This window comes from Nerophis ophidion, linkage group LG12 (genome assembly GCF_033978795.1).
Source record: "Nerophis ophidion isolate RoL-2023_Sa linkage group LG12, RoL_Noph_v1.0, whole genome shotgun sequence".
Taxonomy (NCBI): Eukaryota; Metazoa; Chordata; class Actinopteri; order Syngnathiformes; family Syngnathidae; genus Nerophis; species Nerophis ophidion.
In genome coordinates this window covers 11373485-11388793 of record NC_084622.1, presented here as the reverse complement: position 1 = coordinate 11388793, position 15309 = coordinate 11373485, and the positions used below count along the sequence as shown (strand labels likewise).

The 15309-nt window shown below is 43.4% G+C and overlaps 1 protein-coding gene across 3 annotated transcripts in view; it reads right to left on the bottom strand.

Annotated features, from left to right (window-relative positions):
- Nucleotides 1-15309, bottom strand: part of grm3 (glutamate receptor, metabotropic 3) — a 300806-nt gene that overhangs the window by 154629 nt on the left and 130868 nt on the right. For all 3 annotated transcript variants that reach the window (XM_061916797.1, XM_061916796.1, XM_061916798.1), the window contains exons 7-8: nt 13655-13924; nt 8300-8888 (exon numbers count right to left, since the gene is read on the bottom strand). In XM_061916797.1, coding sequence (XP_061772781.1) covers nt 8300-8888; nt 13655-13924 — 859 coding nt within the window. The remainder of the gene's footprint in view (nt 1-8299; nt 8889-13654; nt 13925-15309) is intronic.

Below are 15309 nucleotides of genomic sequence, written 5' to 3'. Positions count from 1 at the left end.
AGGGTCACCCACACTTGGATGCTTCGGTGACCAAGATGCCGACCCACAAACTTGGTCCGTTCCCGGGGTTACCCAAAGCCCCCTCACCAGGAAGGGTTGAAAGCAGACAAGGTTTTTCTTTACCCACAACCCTCATGAGAGATGCTTCCTTACTAGGACCAGGAGACGATCAGACTTTGCGGGGACGTCCTTTGTCCCCTCCCTTTGCTCGGCCTCCCCAGGGTGCCGAGGCAAAGCTGTCCTGTTAGCGCTGTTTTTATGTCATCCCCGAGTCACGCTCGGCGGAGGAATAAGTACCTCTAAACCTGTGTCAGTCCCCGGGACTCTCCAGTTTATTTATACTGCTATCCGTCAGTCAAGACAATCCCCCCCAGTTTCCTCCGTGGCAACTCCCCCGAGACTGACAGACAGTTACGGAATGCTATAGAGCTATTATAACACTCACAATCTCATTAGCGCTGGAGAGAAGAATATAGCCGTGGATTAACCGTGGCTCTCATTTCTCCAAGCAACTTAGTCGTGCCGTGTCACGGACGATAATTGTCAATAGCAGGCTGGTGCTCGACAATACACGGAGATTAAGCCGATTTGTCGCCATGCTTTTTATGCTCCGATCTACGCTGCCCCGGGCTAATGAGGACAAGGGCCCAACAAAAAGTTTTTTGTATGTCCACTAGGGACTGGACTCTCACGCGATTATGTTAGATCCACTATGGACTGGACTCTCATGCTATTATGTTAGGTCCACTATGGACTGGATTCTCACGCTATTATTTTAGGTCCACTATGGACTGGACTTTCACTATTATGTTAGATCCACTATGGACTGGACTCACACTATTATGTTGGATCCACTATGGACTGGACTCTCACACTATTATGCTAGATCCACTATGGACTGGACTCTCACACTATTATGCTAGGTCCAATATGGACTGGACTCTCAAGCTATTATGTTAGATCCACTATGGACTGGACTTTCACTATTATGTTAGGTCCACTATGGACTGGACTCTCACGCTATTATGTTAGATCCACTATGGACTGGACTTTCACACTATTATGTTAGATCCACTACGGACTGGACTCTCACTATTATGTTAGATCCACTATGGACTGGACTCTCACACTATTATGTTAGATCCACTATGGCCTGGACTCTTACACTAATATGTTAGATCCACTACGGACTGGACTCTCACTATTATGTTACATCCACTATGGACTGGACTCTTACACTAATATGTTAAATCCACTACGGACTGGACTCTCTTTATTATGTTAGATCCACTATGGACTGGACTCTCACTATTATGTTAGATCCACTACGGACTGGACTCTCACACTCTTATGTTAAATCCACTACGGACTGGGCTCTCATTCTTATGTTAGATCCACTGTGGACTGGACTCTCTCACTATTATGTTAGATCCACTATGGACTGGAATTTCTATTATTTTAGATCCACTACGGACTGGACTCTCACTATTATGTTAGATCCACTATGGACTGGACTTTCACTATTATGTTAGATCCACTATGGACTGGACTCTCACACTATCATGTTAGATCCACTATGGATTGGACTCTCACTATTATGTTGGATCCACTATGGACTGGACTTTCACTATTATGTTAGATCCACTATGGACTGGACTCTCACTTTTATGTTAGATCCACTATGGACTGTACTCTCACTATTATGTTAGATCCACTATGGACTGGACTCTCACTATTATTTTAGATCCACTATGGACTGGACTCTCACTATTATGTTAGATCCACTACGGACTGGACTCTCACACTATTATGTTAGATCCACTACGGACTGGAATTTCTATTATGTTAGATCCACTACGGACTGGAATTTCTATTATTTTAGATCCACTACGGACTGGACTCTCACTATTATGTTAGATCCACTATGGACTGGACTTTCACTATTATGTTAGATCCACTATGGACTGGACTCTCACACTATCATGTTAGATCCACTATGGATTGGACTCTCACTATTATGTTAGATCCACTATGGACTGGACTTTCACTATCATGTTAGATCCACTATGGACTGGACTCTCACTTTTATGTTAGATCCACTATGGACTGTACTCTCACTATTATGTTAGATCCACTATGGACTGGACTCTCACTATTATGTTAGATCCACTATGGACTGGACTCTCACTATTATGTTAGATCCACTACGGACTGGACTCTCACACTATTATGTTAGATCCACTACGGACTGGAATTTCTATTATTTTAGATCCACTATGGACTGGACTCTCACTATTATGTTGGATCCACTAAGGACTGGACTTTCACTATTATGTTAGATCCACTATGGGCTGGACTCTCACACTATTATGTTAGATCCACTATGGACTGGACTCTCACTATTATGTTGGATCCACTATGGACTGGACTTTCACTATTATGTTAGATCCACCATGGCCTGGACTCTCACACTATTATGTTAGATCCACTATGGACTGGACTCTCACTATTATGTTAGATCCACTATGGACTGGACTCTCACACTATTATGTTAGATCCACTATGGACTGGACTCTCACACTATTATGTTAGGTCCACTATGGACTGGACTTTCAATATTATGTTAGATCCACTATGGACTGGACTCACACTATTATGTTAGATCCACTATGGACTGGACTCTCACACTATTATGCTAGATCCACTATGGACTGGACTCTCACACTATTATGCTAGGTCCAATATGGACTGGACTCTCAAGCTATTATGTTAGATCCACTATGGACTGGACTTTCACTATTATGTTAGGTCCACTATGGACTGGACTCTCACGCTATTATGTTAGATCCACTATGGACTGGACTTTCACACTATTATGTTAGATCCACTACGGACTGGACTCTCACTATTATGTTAGATCCACTATGGACTGGACTCTCACACTAATATGTTAGATCCACTACGGACTGGACTCTCACTATTATGTTACATCCACTATGGACTGGACTCTTACACTAATATGTTAAATCCACTACGGACTGGACTCTCTTTATTATGTTAGATCCACTATGGACTGGACTCTCACTATTATGTTAGATCCACTACGGACTGGACTCTCACACTCTTATGTTAAATCCACTACGGACTGGGCTCTCATTCTTATGTTAGATCCACTGTGGACTGGACTCTCTCACTATTATGTTAGATCCACTATGGACTGGAATTTCTATTATTTTAGATCCACTACGGACTGGACTCTCACTATTATGTTAGATCCACTATGGACTGGACTTTCACTATTATGTTAGATCCACTATGGACTGGACTCTCACACTATCATGTTAGATCCACTATGGATTGGACTCTCACTATTATGTTAGATCCACTATGGACTGGACTTTCACTATCATGTTAGATCCACTATGGACTGGACTCTCACTTTTATGTTAGATCCACTATGGACTGTACTCTCACTATTATGTTAGATCCACTATGGACTGGACTCTCACTATTATGTTAGATCCACTATGGACTGGACTCTCACTATTATGTTAGATCCACTACGGACTGGACTCTCACACTATTATGTTAGATCCACTACGGACTCGAATTTCTATTATTTTAGATCCACTATGGACTGGACTCTCACTATTATGTTGGATCCACTAAGGACTGGACTTTCACTATTATGTTAGATCCACTATGGGCTGGACTCTCACACTATTATGTTAGATCCACTATGGACTGGACTCTCACTATTATGTTGGATCCACTATGGACTGGACTTTCACTATTATGTTAGATCCACCATGGCCTGGACTCTCACACTATTATGTTAGATCCACTATGGACTGGACTCTCACTATTATGTTAGATCCACTATGGACTGGACTCTCACACTATTATGTTAGATCCACTATGGACTGGACTCTCACACTATTATGTTAGGTCCACTATGGACTGGACTTTCACTATTATGTTAGATCCACTATGGACTGGACTCACACTATTATGTTAGATCCACTATGGACTGGACTCTCACACTATTATGCTAGATCCACTATGGACTGGACTCTCACACTATTATGCTAGGTCCAATATGGACTGGACTCTCAAGCTATTATGTTAGATCCACTATGGACTGGACTTTCACTATTATGTTAGGTCCACTATGGACTGGACTCTCACGCTATTATGTTAGATCCACTATGGACTGGACTTTCACACTATTATGTTAGATCCACTACGGACTGGACTCTCACTATTATGTTAGATCCACTATGGACTGGACTCTCACACTAATATGTTAGATCCACTACGGACTGGACTCTCACTATTATGTTATATCCACTATGGACTGGACTCTTACACTAATATGTTAAATCCACTACGGACTGGACTCTCTTTATTATGTTAGATCCACTATGGACTGGACTCTCACTATTATGTTAGATCCACTACGGACTGGACTCTCACACTCTTATGTTAAATCCACTACGGACTGGGCTCTCATTCTTATGTTAGATCCACTGTGGACTGGACTCTCTCACTATTATGTTAGATCCACTATGGACTGGAATTTCTATTATTTTAGATCCACTACGGACTGGACTCTCACTATTATGTTAGATCCACTATGGACTGGACTTTCACTATTATGTTAGATCCACTATGGACTGGACTCTCACACTATCATGTTAGATCCACTATGGATTGGACTCTCACTATTATGTTGGATCCACTATGGACTGGACTTTCACTATTATGTTAGATCCACTATGGACTGGACTCTCACTTTTATGTTAGATCCACTATGGACTGTACTCTCACTATTATGTTAGATCCACTATGGACTGGACTCTCACTATTATGTTAGATCCACTATGGACTGGACTCTCACTATTATGTTAGATCCACTACGGACTGGACTCTCACACTATTATGTTAGATCCACTACGGACTGGAATTTCTATTATTTTAGATCCACTACGGACTGGAATTTCTATTATTTCAGATCCACTACGGACTGGACTCTCACTATTATGTTAGATCCACTATGGACTGGACTTTCACTATTATGTTAGATCCACTATGGACTGGACTCTCACACTATCATGTTAGATCCACTATGGATTGGACTCTCACTATTATGTTGGATCCACTATGGACTGGACTTTCACTATCATGTTAGATCCACTATGGACTGGACTCTCACTTTTATGTTAGATCCACTATGGACTGTACTCTCACTATTATGTTAGATCCACTATGGACTGGACTCCTACTATTTTGTTAGATCCACTATGGACTGGACTCTCACTATTATGTTAGATCCACTACGGACTGGACTCTCACACTATTATGTTAGATCCACTACGGACTGGAATTTCTATTATTTTAGATCCACTACGGACTGGACTCTCACTATTATGTTAGATCCACTAAGGACTGGACTTTCACTATTATGTTAGATCCACTATGGACTGGACTCTCACACTATTATGTTAGATCCACTATGGACTGGACTCCCACTATTATGTTGGATCCACTATGGACTGGACTTTCACTATTATGTTAGATCCACCATGGACTGGACTCTCACACTATTATGTTAGATCCACTATGGACTGGACTCTCACTATTATGTTAGATCCACTATGGACTGGACTCTCACACTATTATGTTAGATCCACTATGGACTGGACTCTCACACTATTATGTTAGATCCACTATGGACTGGACTCTCACTATTATGTTAGATCCACTATGGACTGGACTCTCACTTTTATGTTAGATCCACTATGGACTGTACTCTCACTATTATGTTAGATCCATTCACGGTGGCAGAGGGGTTAGTGCGTCTGCCTCACAATACGAAGGTCCTGCAGTCCTGGGTTCAAATCAGGGCTCGGGATCTTTCTGTGTGGAGTTTGCATGTTCTCCCCGTGAATGCGTGGGTTCCCTCCGGGTACTCCGGCTTCCTCCCACTTCCAAAGACATGCACCTGGGGATAGGTTGATTGGCAACACTAAATTGGCCCTAGTGTGTGAATGTGAGTGTGAATGTTGTCTGTCTATCTGTGTTGGCCCTGCGATGAGGTGGCGACTTGTCCAGGGTGTACCCCGCCTCCCGCCCGATTGTAGCTGAGATAGGCGCCAGCGCCACCCGCGACCCCGAAAGGGAATAAGCGGTAGAAAATGGATGGATGGATGGCACTATAGACTGGACTCTCACTATTATGTTAGATCCACTATGGACTGGACTCTCTCACTATTATGTTAGATCCACTATGGACTGGACTCTCATTATTATGTTAGATCCACTATGGACTGGACTTTCAGTATTATGTTAGATCCACTATGGACTGGACTCTCACAGTATTATGTTAGATCCACTATGGACTGGACTCTCACTATTATGTTGGATCCACTATGGACTGGACTTTCACTATTATGTTAGATCCACTATGGACTGGACTCTCACACTATTATGTTAGATCCACTATGGACTGGACTCTCACTATTATGTTAGATCCACTATGGACTGGACTCTCACACTATTATGTCAGATCCACTACGGACTGGACTCTCACTATTATGTTAGATCCACTATGGACTGGACTCGCACTATTATGTTAGATCCACTATGGACTGGACTCTCACACTACTATGCTAGATCCAATATGGACTGGACTCTCACACTATTATGTTAGATCCACTATCGACTGGACTCTCAAACTATTATGCTAGATCCACTATGGACTGGACTCTCACACTATTATGTTAGATCCACTATGGACTGGACTCTCACTATTATGTTAGATCCACTATGGACTGGACTCTCACACTATTATGTTAGATCCACTATGGACTGGACTCTCACACTATTATGTTAGATCCACTATGGACTGGACTCTCACTATTATGTCAGATCCACTACGGACTGGACTCTCACTATTATGTTGGATCCACTATGGACTGGACTCGCACTATTATGTTAGATCCACTATGGACTGGACTCTCACACTACTATGCTAGATCCAATATGGACTGGACTCTCACACTATTATTTTAGATCCACTATTGACTGGACTCTCAAACTATTATGCTGGATCCACTATGGACTGGACTCTCACACTATTATGTTAGATCCACTATGGACTGGACTCTCACACTATTATGCTAGATCCAATATGGACTGGACTCTCACACTATTATGTTAGATCCACTATCGACTGGACTCTCAAACTATTATGCTAGATCCACTATGGACTGGACTCTCACACTATTATTTTAGATCCACTATGGACTGGACTGTCACTATTATGTTAGATCCACTACGATCTGGACTCACACAATTATGTTAGATCCACTATGGACTGGACTGTCACTATTATGTTAGATCCACTACGATCTGGACTGTCACACAATTATGTTAGATCCACTATGGACTGGACTCTCACACTATTATGTTAGATCCACTATGGACTGGACTGTCACTATTATGTTAGATCCACTACGATCTGGACTCTCACACAATTATGTTAGATCCACTGTGGACTGGACTCTCACACTATTATGTTAGATCCACTATGGACTGGACTCTCACTATTATGTTAGATCCACTACGGACTGGACTTTCTATTATGTTAGATCCACTACGGACTGGACTCTCACTATTATGTTAGATCCACTATGGACTGAACTCTCACTATTATGTTAGATCCACTATGGACTGTACTCTCACACTATGAACTACATCCACTCCACGTCCATTGCACGGGTCGCCCAGGGCGTTGGGGGGTTAAGTTTTTTCTTGCCCTGATGTGGGATCTGAGCCGAGGTTGTTATTGTGGCTTGTGCAACCCTCTGAGTCACTCGTGATTTAGGGCTATATAAATAAATGGGTTGTACTTGTATAGCGCTTTTCTACCTTCAAGGTACTCAAAGCGCTTTGACACTACTTCCACATTTACCCATTCACACACACATTCACACACTGATGGAGGGAGCTGCCATGCAAGGCGCCAACCAGCAGCCATCAAGAGCAAGGGTGAAGTGTCTTGCTCAGGACACAACGGACATGACGAGGTTGGTTCCAGCTGGGATTTGAACCAGTGACCCTCGGTTTGCGCACGGCCACTCTTCCACTGCGCCACGCCCTCCCAATCAATCAATCAATCAACTTTGATTGATTGATTGATTGATTGATTGATGAGGGCTACACACTCCCCATCTTGCCTTTCCCATCCCAACATCCCTGCCCTCCTCCGGGACCCAGTTTTGCCACGCCGTCTTACCTGGGAAGCTGACGTTGAGGATGAAGTCCCTGTAGAGTCTGCGGCCGTCCAAGGCCTTCATGCTGTCACACAGTCCGGTGGTGTTGAAGCAAAGGTTCCGTTGCATATTGTGGAGGGCGAAAGCCATGGCGTAGACTGCATTCACCACAAACATGATCTTGGACTCGGGCTCAAAGTTTCTCTCGCCGATTGATAAGTTCCTGTCACACGGGGGCAGCAGCATCTCTCCGCCGCTACCCAGGGAACACTGGAACTTTTGCTCCCAGAATTCCCTAAACCAAGGGTTTCGGAGGTTTTTATCCGGGTTCAGGCTAAGAAAGTAGCGGTTGAAGTCCGGCACAGGATTGGCGGCCAGTTCCAGCGTGATGGCCCCTTCGGCGGTCACCTCGTTCCCCTTGACGATGCTCTCCTGCGCCCCCCAGCCGTCGCTGGCCACCCAGATGAAGGAGGCGTTCAGTCTGGCAGCGGCTGCCAGGAGTTCTCTGGCGTCGTCGCTGCGCAGGAAGAGGACTGCCACGCGGGCGTTGGGCTTTTGGAGAAGCTGGCGGATCACGGCTTCGTAGGACTTCTTGGCATTGGAACGTCCCACCTGTTGAGAAAGAACGTTCTTTAGTACAAATACTTATTTTTTGTGAAGCCCCTGCCCTTATTCCGAAAAATACGTTCACCATTTGCAATGTGAAAAAAGATAAAAAAAAAATTCAATTAGAGGTTGAAATGTTAAAAGTAAAACTATATGAGGCAATTCCTGGGGGAATTGCGTGTGAACGTTCCAATGCTGAAGTAGAACTGAAATGCTGAAATAATCTAGTATGACTGTTAGAATAGTTTGAATCTAAGAATAGTTAAAACTTCGAGGAAAACCGGGATTTGGTTTGGAACTTGGGAAAGTGTTAGTTTGAATGTCTAGGATGAATTGAATGTGTTTGAAAAATGGATAATTCATTTTGAATGGGGAAATTGTCCCTAAAGACTGGGAAATCTAAGAAATCCAGGAATTTTTAAAACTTCTAAGAAGGACAGCTCCAGACTGGAGAAACTTATCAGGCGGGCCGATTCTACGAGGGGAATAAAACTGGACTCACTTTTGACGATGGCAGGGAAGAGGACTGTGGACAAACTAGTGAATATTCTGGATGATGCCAGTCACTTTCTAGCCAGAGGAGCCTGTTCAGTTCTAGACTGCTTCAGCCCAAGTGCAGGACTAATAGACTCAAAAACTCTTTAGTCCCACACACTCCTCTGTGGGGGGTACTAGGATGACAGGGGATACAAAACAATAACAGTGCTATACTTTTTTATAACATGGTCACTACTGCCTAGTTTCTCCTGTTATATTCCCATTTTACTGTTATATTTTTATTCTTATTGTAATATTTTTCTGTTTGGTTTCCATATATACCCCCATTCTTTGCTTTTTAAATTCGATCTCAACTCTGTACACTGCTGGTGGAATTTTTATTTTCCTGAGGGAACTCTCCTGAAGGAATCAATAAAGTACAAACGATCGAGCTAGTACTCGGGGGAGGAGATGAAAAAATAATCACTTAGCATTCGCAATGTGATTCATCAAGACTAACAACTGTTCTGCGCACGCTGTTTTGTGTTTATATTCAGTGAAGTGTCGGTGCAAACTGATCACAATGCAAAGACAGACATATTTGGATTGTCAAACATACAAATATAAAACATATTGTCGGTTCAGCAATGACTGGGGGATGACTTAAAATATCAGTAGAGTGGAAAAAGAAGTTGACTTTATATGATTGATTGTGTTTCATAATATCCATCAAACCATATCCAATTGTATTTACAGTTTTACAGTCCGTAGTGTATGCGAACATTTCGTAGAAACATCACAAAATGCCACATTCATCCATCTTCTTCCTCTTATCTGAGCTCGGGTCGCAGGGGCAGCAGCCTAAGCAGGGAATCCCAGACTTTCCTCTCCCCGGCCACTTTGTCCAGCTCTTCCCGGGGATCCCGAGGCGTTCCCAGGCCAGCTGGGAGACATAGTCTTCCCAGCGTACCTGGGTCTTTCCCGTGGCCTCCTACCGGTCGGAGGTGTTCGGGTGGCATCCTGACCATCTCATCTGGCTCCTCTCCATGTGGAGGAGCAGCGGATTTACTTTGAGTTCCTCCCGGAGGACATAGCTTCTCACCCTATCTCTAAGGGAGAGCCCCGCCACCCGGCGAAGGAAACTCATTCCGGCCGCTTGTACCCGTGATCTTGTCCTTTCGGTCATAACCCAAAGCTCATGACCATAGGTGAGGATGGGAACGTAGATTGACCGGTAAATTGAGAACTTTGCCTTCTGGCTCAGCTCCTTCTTCACCACAACAGATAGATACAGCGTCCGCATTACTGAAGACGCCGCACCGATCCGCCTGTCGATCTCACGATCCACTCTTCCCTCACTCGTGAACAAGACTCCCATGTACTTGAACTCCTCCACTTGGGGCAGGGTCTCCTCCCCAACCCGGAGATGGCACTCCAGCCTTTTCCGTGCGAGAGCCAGGGACTCATACCATGGAGGTGTTGATTCTCATCCCAGTCGCTTCACACTCGGCTGCGAACCGATCCAGTGAGAGCTGAAGATCTTGGCTAGATGAAGCCATCAGGACCACATCATCTGCAAAAAGCAAAGACCTAATCCTGCAGCCACCAAACCAGATCCTTTCAACGCCCTGACTAGGCCTAGAAATTCTGTCCATAAAAGTTATGAACAGAATGGGTGACAAAGAGCAGCCTTGGCGGAGTCCAACCCTCACTGGAAACGGGTCCGAATTACTGCCGGCAATGCGAACCAAGCTCTGACACTGATCATACAGGGAGTGGACCGCCACAATCAGACAGTCCGTTACTCCATACTCTCTGAAAACTCTCCACAGGACTTACCGAGGGACACGGTCAAATGCCTTCTCCAAGTCCACAAAGCACATGTAGACTGGTTAGCCCCTTGATGGCCATTTTTAACGTCCTAGGTAATTTCCGTATATCGACGTCACTGGAGTAACACTTCTGCACTCTGACCATATTATTAGGTCAGTCATCCTGGAAATACGCACAAATTAGAGATGTGCTGTCTATCATTCACAATCCCTATAGAAGACGTGAATTCATGTTTTTCTTTTTTTTAGGCATTCTAAGTCGTAAATAAATAAATACATAAATAGTCCGTTAATGGGGGCTCTCTATTTTGCCCACAAAATCCTCTAAATAACCATCCAAAACCTGCCAACAATACTTCTTATACATATTGTAACCTGAATATTAACCAGATATTAGCAATGTTATTATAAGCGCTAACGCAGAGAAAGTATTTTTTTTAGCGGCGGATTGATAGTACACAGCTAAAAAGCCCTCAGCTGCTTTGCTGTGAGCAATAGTCTTCTGTAGGGATTGTGAATGATAGACAGCACATCTCTAATTTGTGCGTATTTCCAGGATGACTGATCTAATAATATGGTCAGAGTGCAGAAGTGTTACTCCAGTGACATCAATATACGGAAATTACCTAGGACGTTTAAAACGGCCATTGAGGGGCCAACCAGTCTCCATGTGCTTTGTGGACTTGGACTCTCACACTATTATGTTAGATCCACTATGTCATGGGTGTCAAGCCCGCCGTGTAATTTCATTTGGCCCTTGGGGCAATATCAAATTAACATTAGAGCTGGCCCGCCGGTATTATACAGAATTCCCTGCTGATATTCGTACTTGCAGACCCTCCTGAATTTCACTGTCCCTCCCGAAAAACATTTTCCCGATCTCCACCTGGACAACAATATTGGGGGCGTGCCTTAAAAGGCACTGCCTTCAGCGCCTTCTACAACCTGTCGTCACTTCCGTTTTTCCTGCTTACAAATAGCGTGCCGGCCCAGTCACATAATATATGCGGCTTCTACACACACACGAGTGAATGCAAGGCATACTTGGTCAACAGCCATACAGGTCACACTGAGGGTGGCCGTATAAACAATTTTAACACTGTTACAAATATGTGCCACACTGTGAACCAACACCAAAAAACAATGACAAACACATTTCGGGAGAACATCCGCACCGTAACACGACATAAACACAACAGAACAAATACCCAGAAACCCTTGCTACAATATAAACCCCCCGCTACCAACAACCCCCCCGCCCCCCCATTTATTTTCAAAATGTATTAGCCTGTGGAAAAAGTTAATGTTGATTTTTACCTCAGAAGGCTGCAAATAGAAAAGAGGCATTTAATATTTTATTAAAATTGTATTTAATATGCCTTTAATGTTTTTTTCGTTTGTTTTTTGAAAGTTGATTTTGCACTATTAAGTTATATAAGCGTTGCTTGTTCCATATTCAGTGTTAAAGCAAATCAGTGTAGCAAACTGAGCAATAATTATTGATATTTTATTATTATTATAATTATTTGAATCTGGATTTTGCATGTCACTATAAAGTTATGTAAGCCTTGCTTGTTCAATATTCAATGCAAAAGTTGTCCGGGTCCCTTTTAAAAGGTTAATTTGTTCAACCTTGGCCCGCGGCTTTGTTCAGTTTAAAATTTTGGCCCACTCTGTATTTGAGTTTGACACCACAGCACTATGGACTGGACTCTCACACTATTATATTAGATCCACTATGGACTGGACTCTTACTATTATGTTGGATCTACTTTGGACTGGACTCTCACAATATTATGCTAGATCCACTCGACGTCCATTGCACCCGTCGCCGAGGGTTCCCTCAAAAGTTTCTCAATGTCATTCCCTCTGGTTGAGTTTTTCTTTGCCCTGATGTGGGATGTGAGCCGAGGATGTCGTTGTGGCTTGTGCAGCCCTTTGAGACACTCGTGATTTAGGGCTATATAAGTAAACATTGATTGACTGATTGCATCATCTCCCAGGTTTGTCGGCATATTTTCCCATTAAATCGTGGTTTTCGACTTTGGAGCTTCCTTTGTGTTTGAGATAAGCCTCGATTCACTGGGGGACGGCGGGGCGCGGTTGGGAGAGTGGCCGTGCCAGCAACCTGAGGGGTTCCTGGTTCGATCCCCACCTTCTACCAACCTCGCCACGTCTGTGGTGTCCTTGAGCAAGACAGTTCACCCTTGCTCCTGATGGGTCATGGTTAGGGCAGCTCCCGCCATCAGTGTGTGAATGTGTGCGTGAATGGCTGTGTGATGTGTGTGTTAATGTGTGTGTGAATGGGTGAATGTGGAAGTATTGTCAAAGCCCTTTGGTAGAAAAGCGCTATACAAGTATAACCCATTTACCATTGACCATTTAGCGTTGATCAAGGTTTACTGACGGTCCTGCACTTTGGAATGGAACTCTTGACTTGCTGTGATGTTTTTGAAGCCTTACCTTCTCCGAAGTGGCGATGCAGATGTTCCTCATGCGGGCTTCCTGCTCGAAGGCTTCGATGCCCGTTTCACCGTAGTCGCCCTCCGACGCCACCGTGGACACGTAGGTCCAGTTGAAAAAGCGCAGAATGTCGGCCATGGCCTTGGCCTGGTAGAAGTCCGGGGGCACGGTGCGGGCGAAGTAGTCGTAGCGGGTCTTGTCGCTGAGTTTGGCGCTGGTTGAGGCGTAACTTATCTGAGGGATCTGGAAGAGCCGGAGAAGGTTGGCAACCTGGAGGCAGACAAGAAGAATGGCGATAAGAAATTATTTAGGTCGGTACTTATAAAAGTACCGAAATCTATACCCATCCTGAGGTACAAATAATAATAACTAGATGAAGCAATGAGAGATGAGATGATGTGACATGAACAAGTAGAGTGACAACATGAGAGATGAGATGATGATGTGACATGAACAAGTAGAGTGACAACATGAGAGATGAGATGATGATGTGACATGAACAAGTAGAGTGACAACATGAGAGATGAGATGATGATGTGACATGAACAAGTAGAGTGACAACATGAGAGATGAGATGATGATGTGACATGAACAAGTACAGTGACAACATGAGAGATGAGATGATGATGTGACATGAACAAGTAGAGTGACAACATGAGAGATGAGATAATGATGTGACATGAACAAGTAGAGTGACAACATGAGAGATGAGATGATGATGTGACATGAACAAGTAGAGTGACAACATGAGAGATGAGATGATGTGACATGAACAAGTAGAGTGACAACATGAGGGATGAGATGATGATGTGACATGAACAAGTACAGTGACAACATGAGAGATGAGATGATGATGTGACATGAACAAGTAGAGTGACAACATGAGAGATGAGATAATGATGTGACATGAACAAGTAGAGTGACAACATGAGAGATGAGATGATGATGTGACATGAACAAGTAGAGTGACAACATGAGAGATGAGATGATGATGTGACATGAACAAGTAGAGTGACAACATGAGAGATGAGATAATGATGTGACATGAACAAGTACAATGACAACATGAGAGATGAGATGATGATGTGACATGTACAATTAGAGTGACAACATGAGAGATGAGATAATGATGTGACATGAACAAGTAGAGTGACAACATGAGAGATGAGATGATGATGTGACATGAACAAGTAGAGTGACAACATGAGAGATGAGATGATGTGACATGAACAAGTAGAGTGACAACATGAGAGATGAGATGATGATGTGACATGAACAAGTACAGTGATAACATGAGAGATGAGATGATGATGTGACATGAACAAGTAGAGTGACAACATGAGAGATGAGATAATGATGTGACATGAACAAGTAGAGTGACAACATGAGAGATGAGATGATGATGTGACATGAACAAGTAGAGTGACAACATGAGAGATGAGATGATGTGACATGAACAAGTAGAGTGACAACATGAGAGATGAGATGATGATGTGACATGAACAAGTACAGTGATAACATGAGAGATGAGATGATGATGTGACATGAACAAGTAGAGTGACAACATGAGAGATGAGATAATGATGTGACATGAACAAGTAGAGTGACAACATGAGAGATGAGATGATGATGTGACATGAACAAGTAGAGTGACA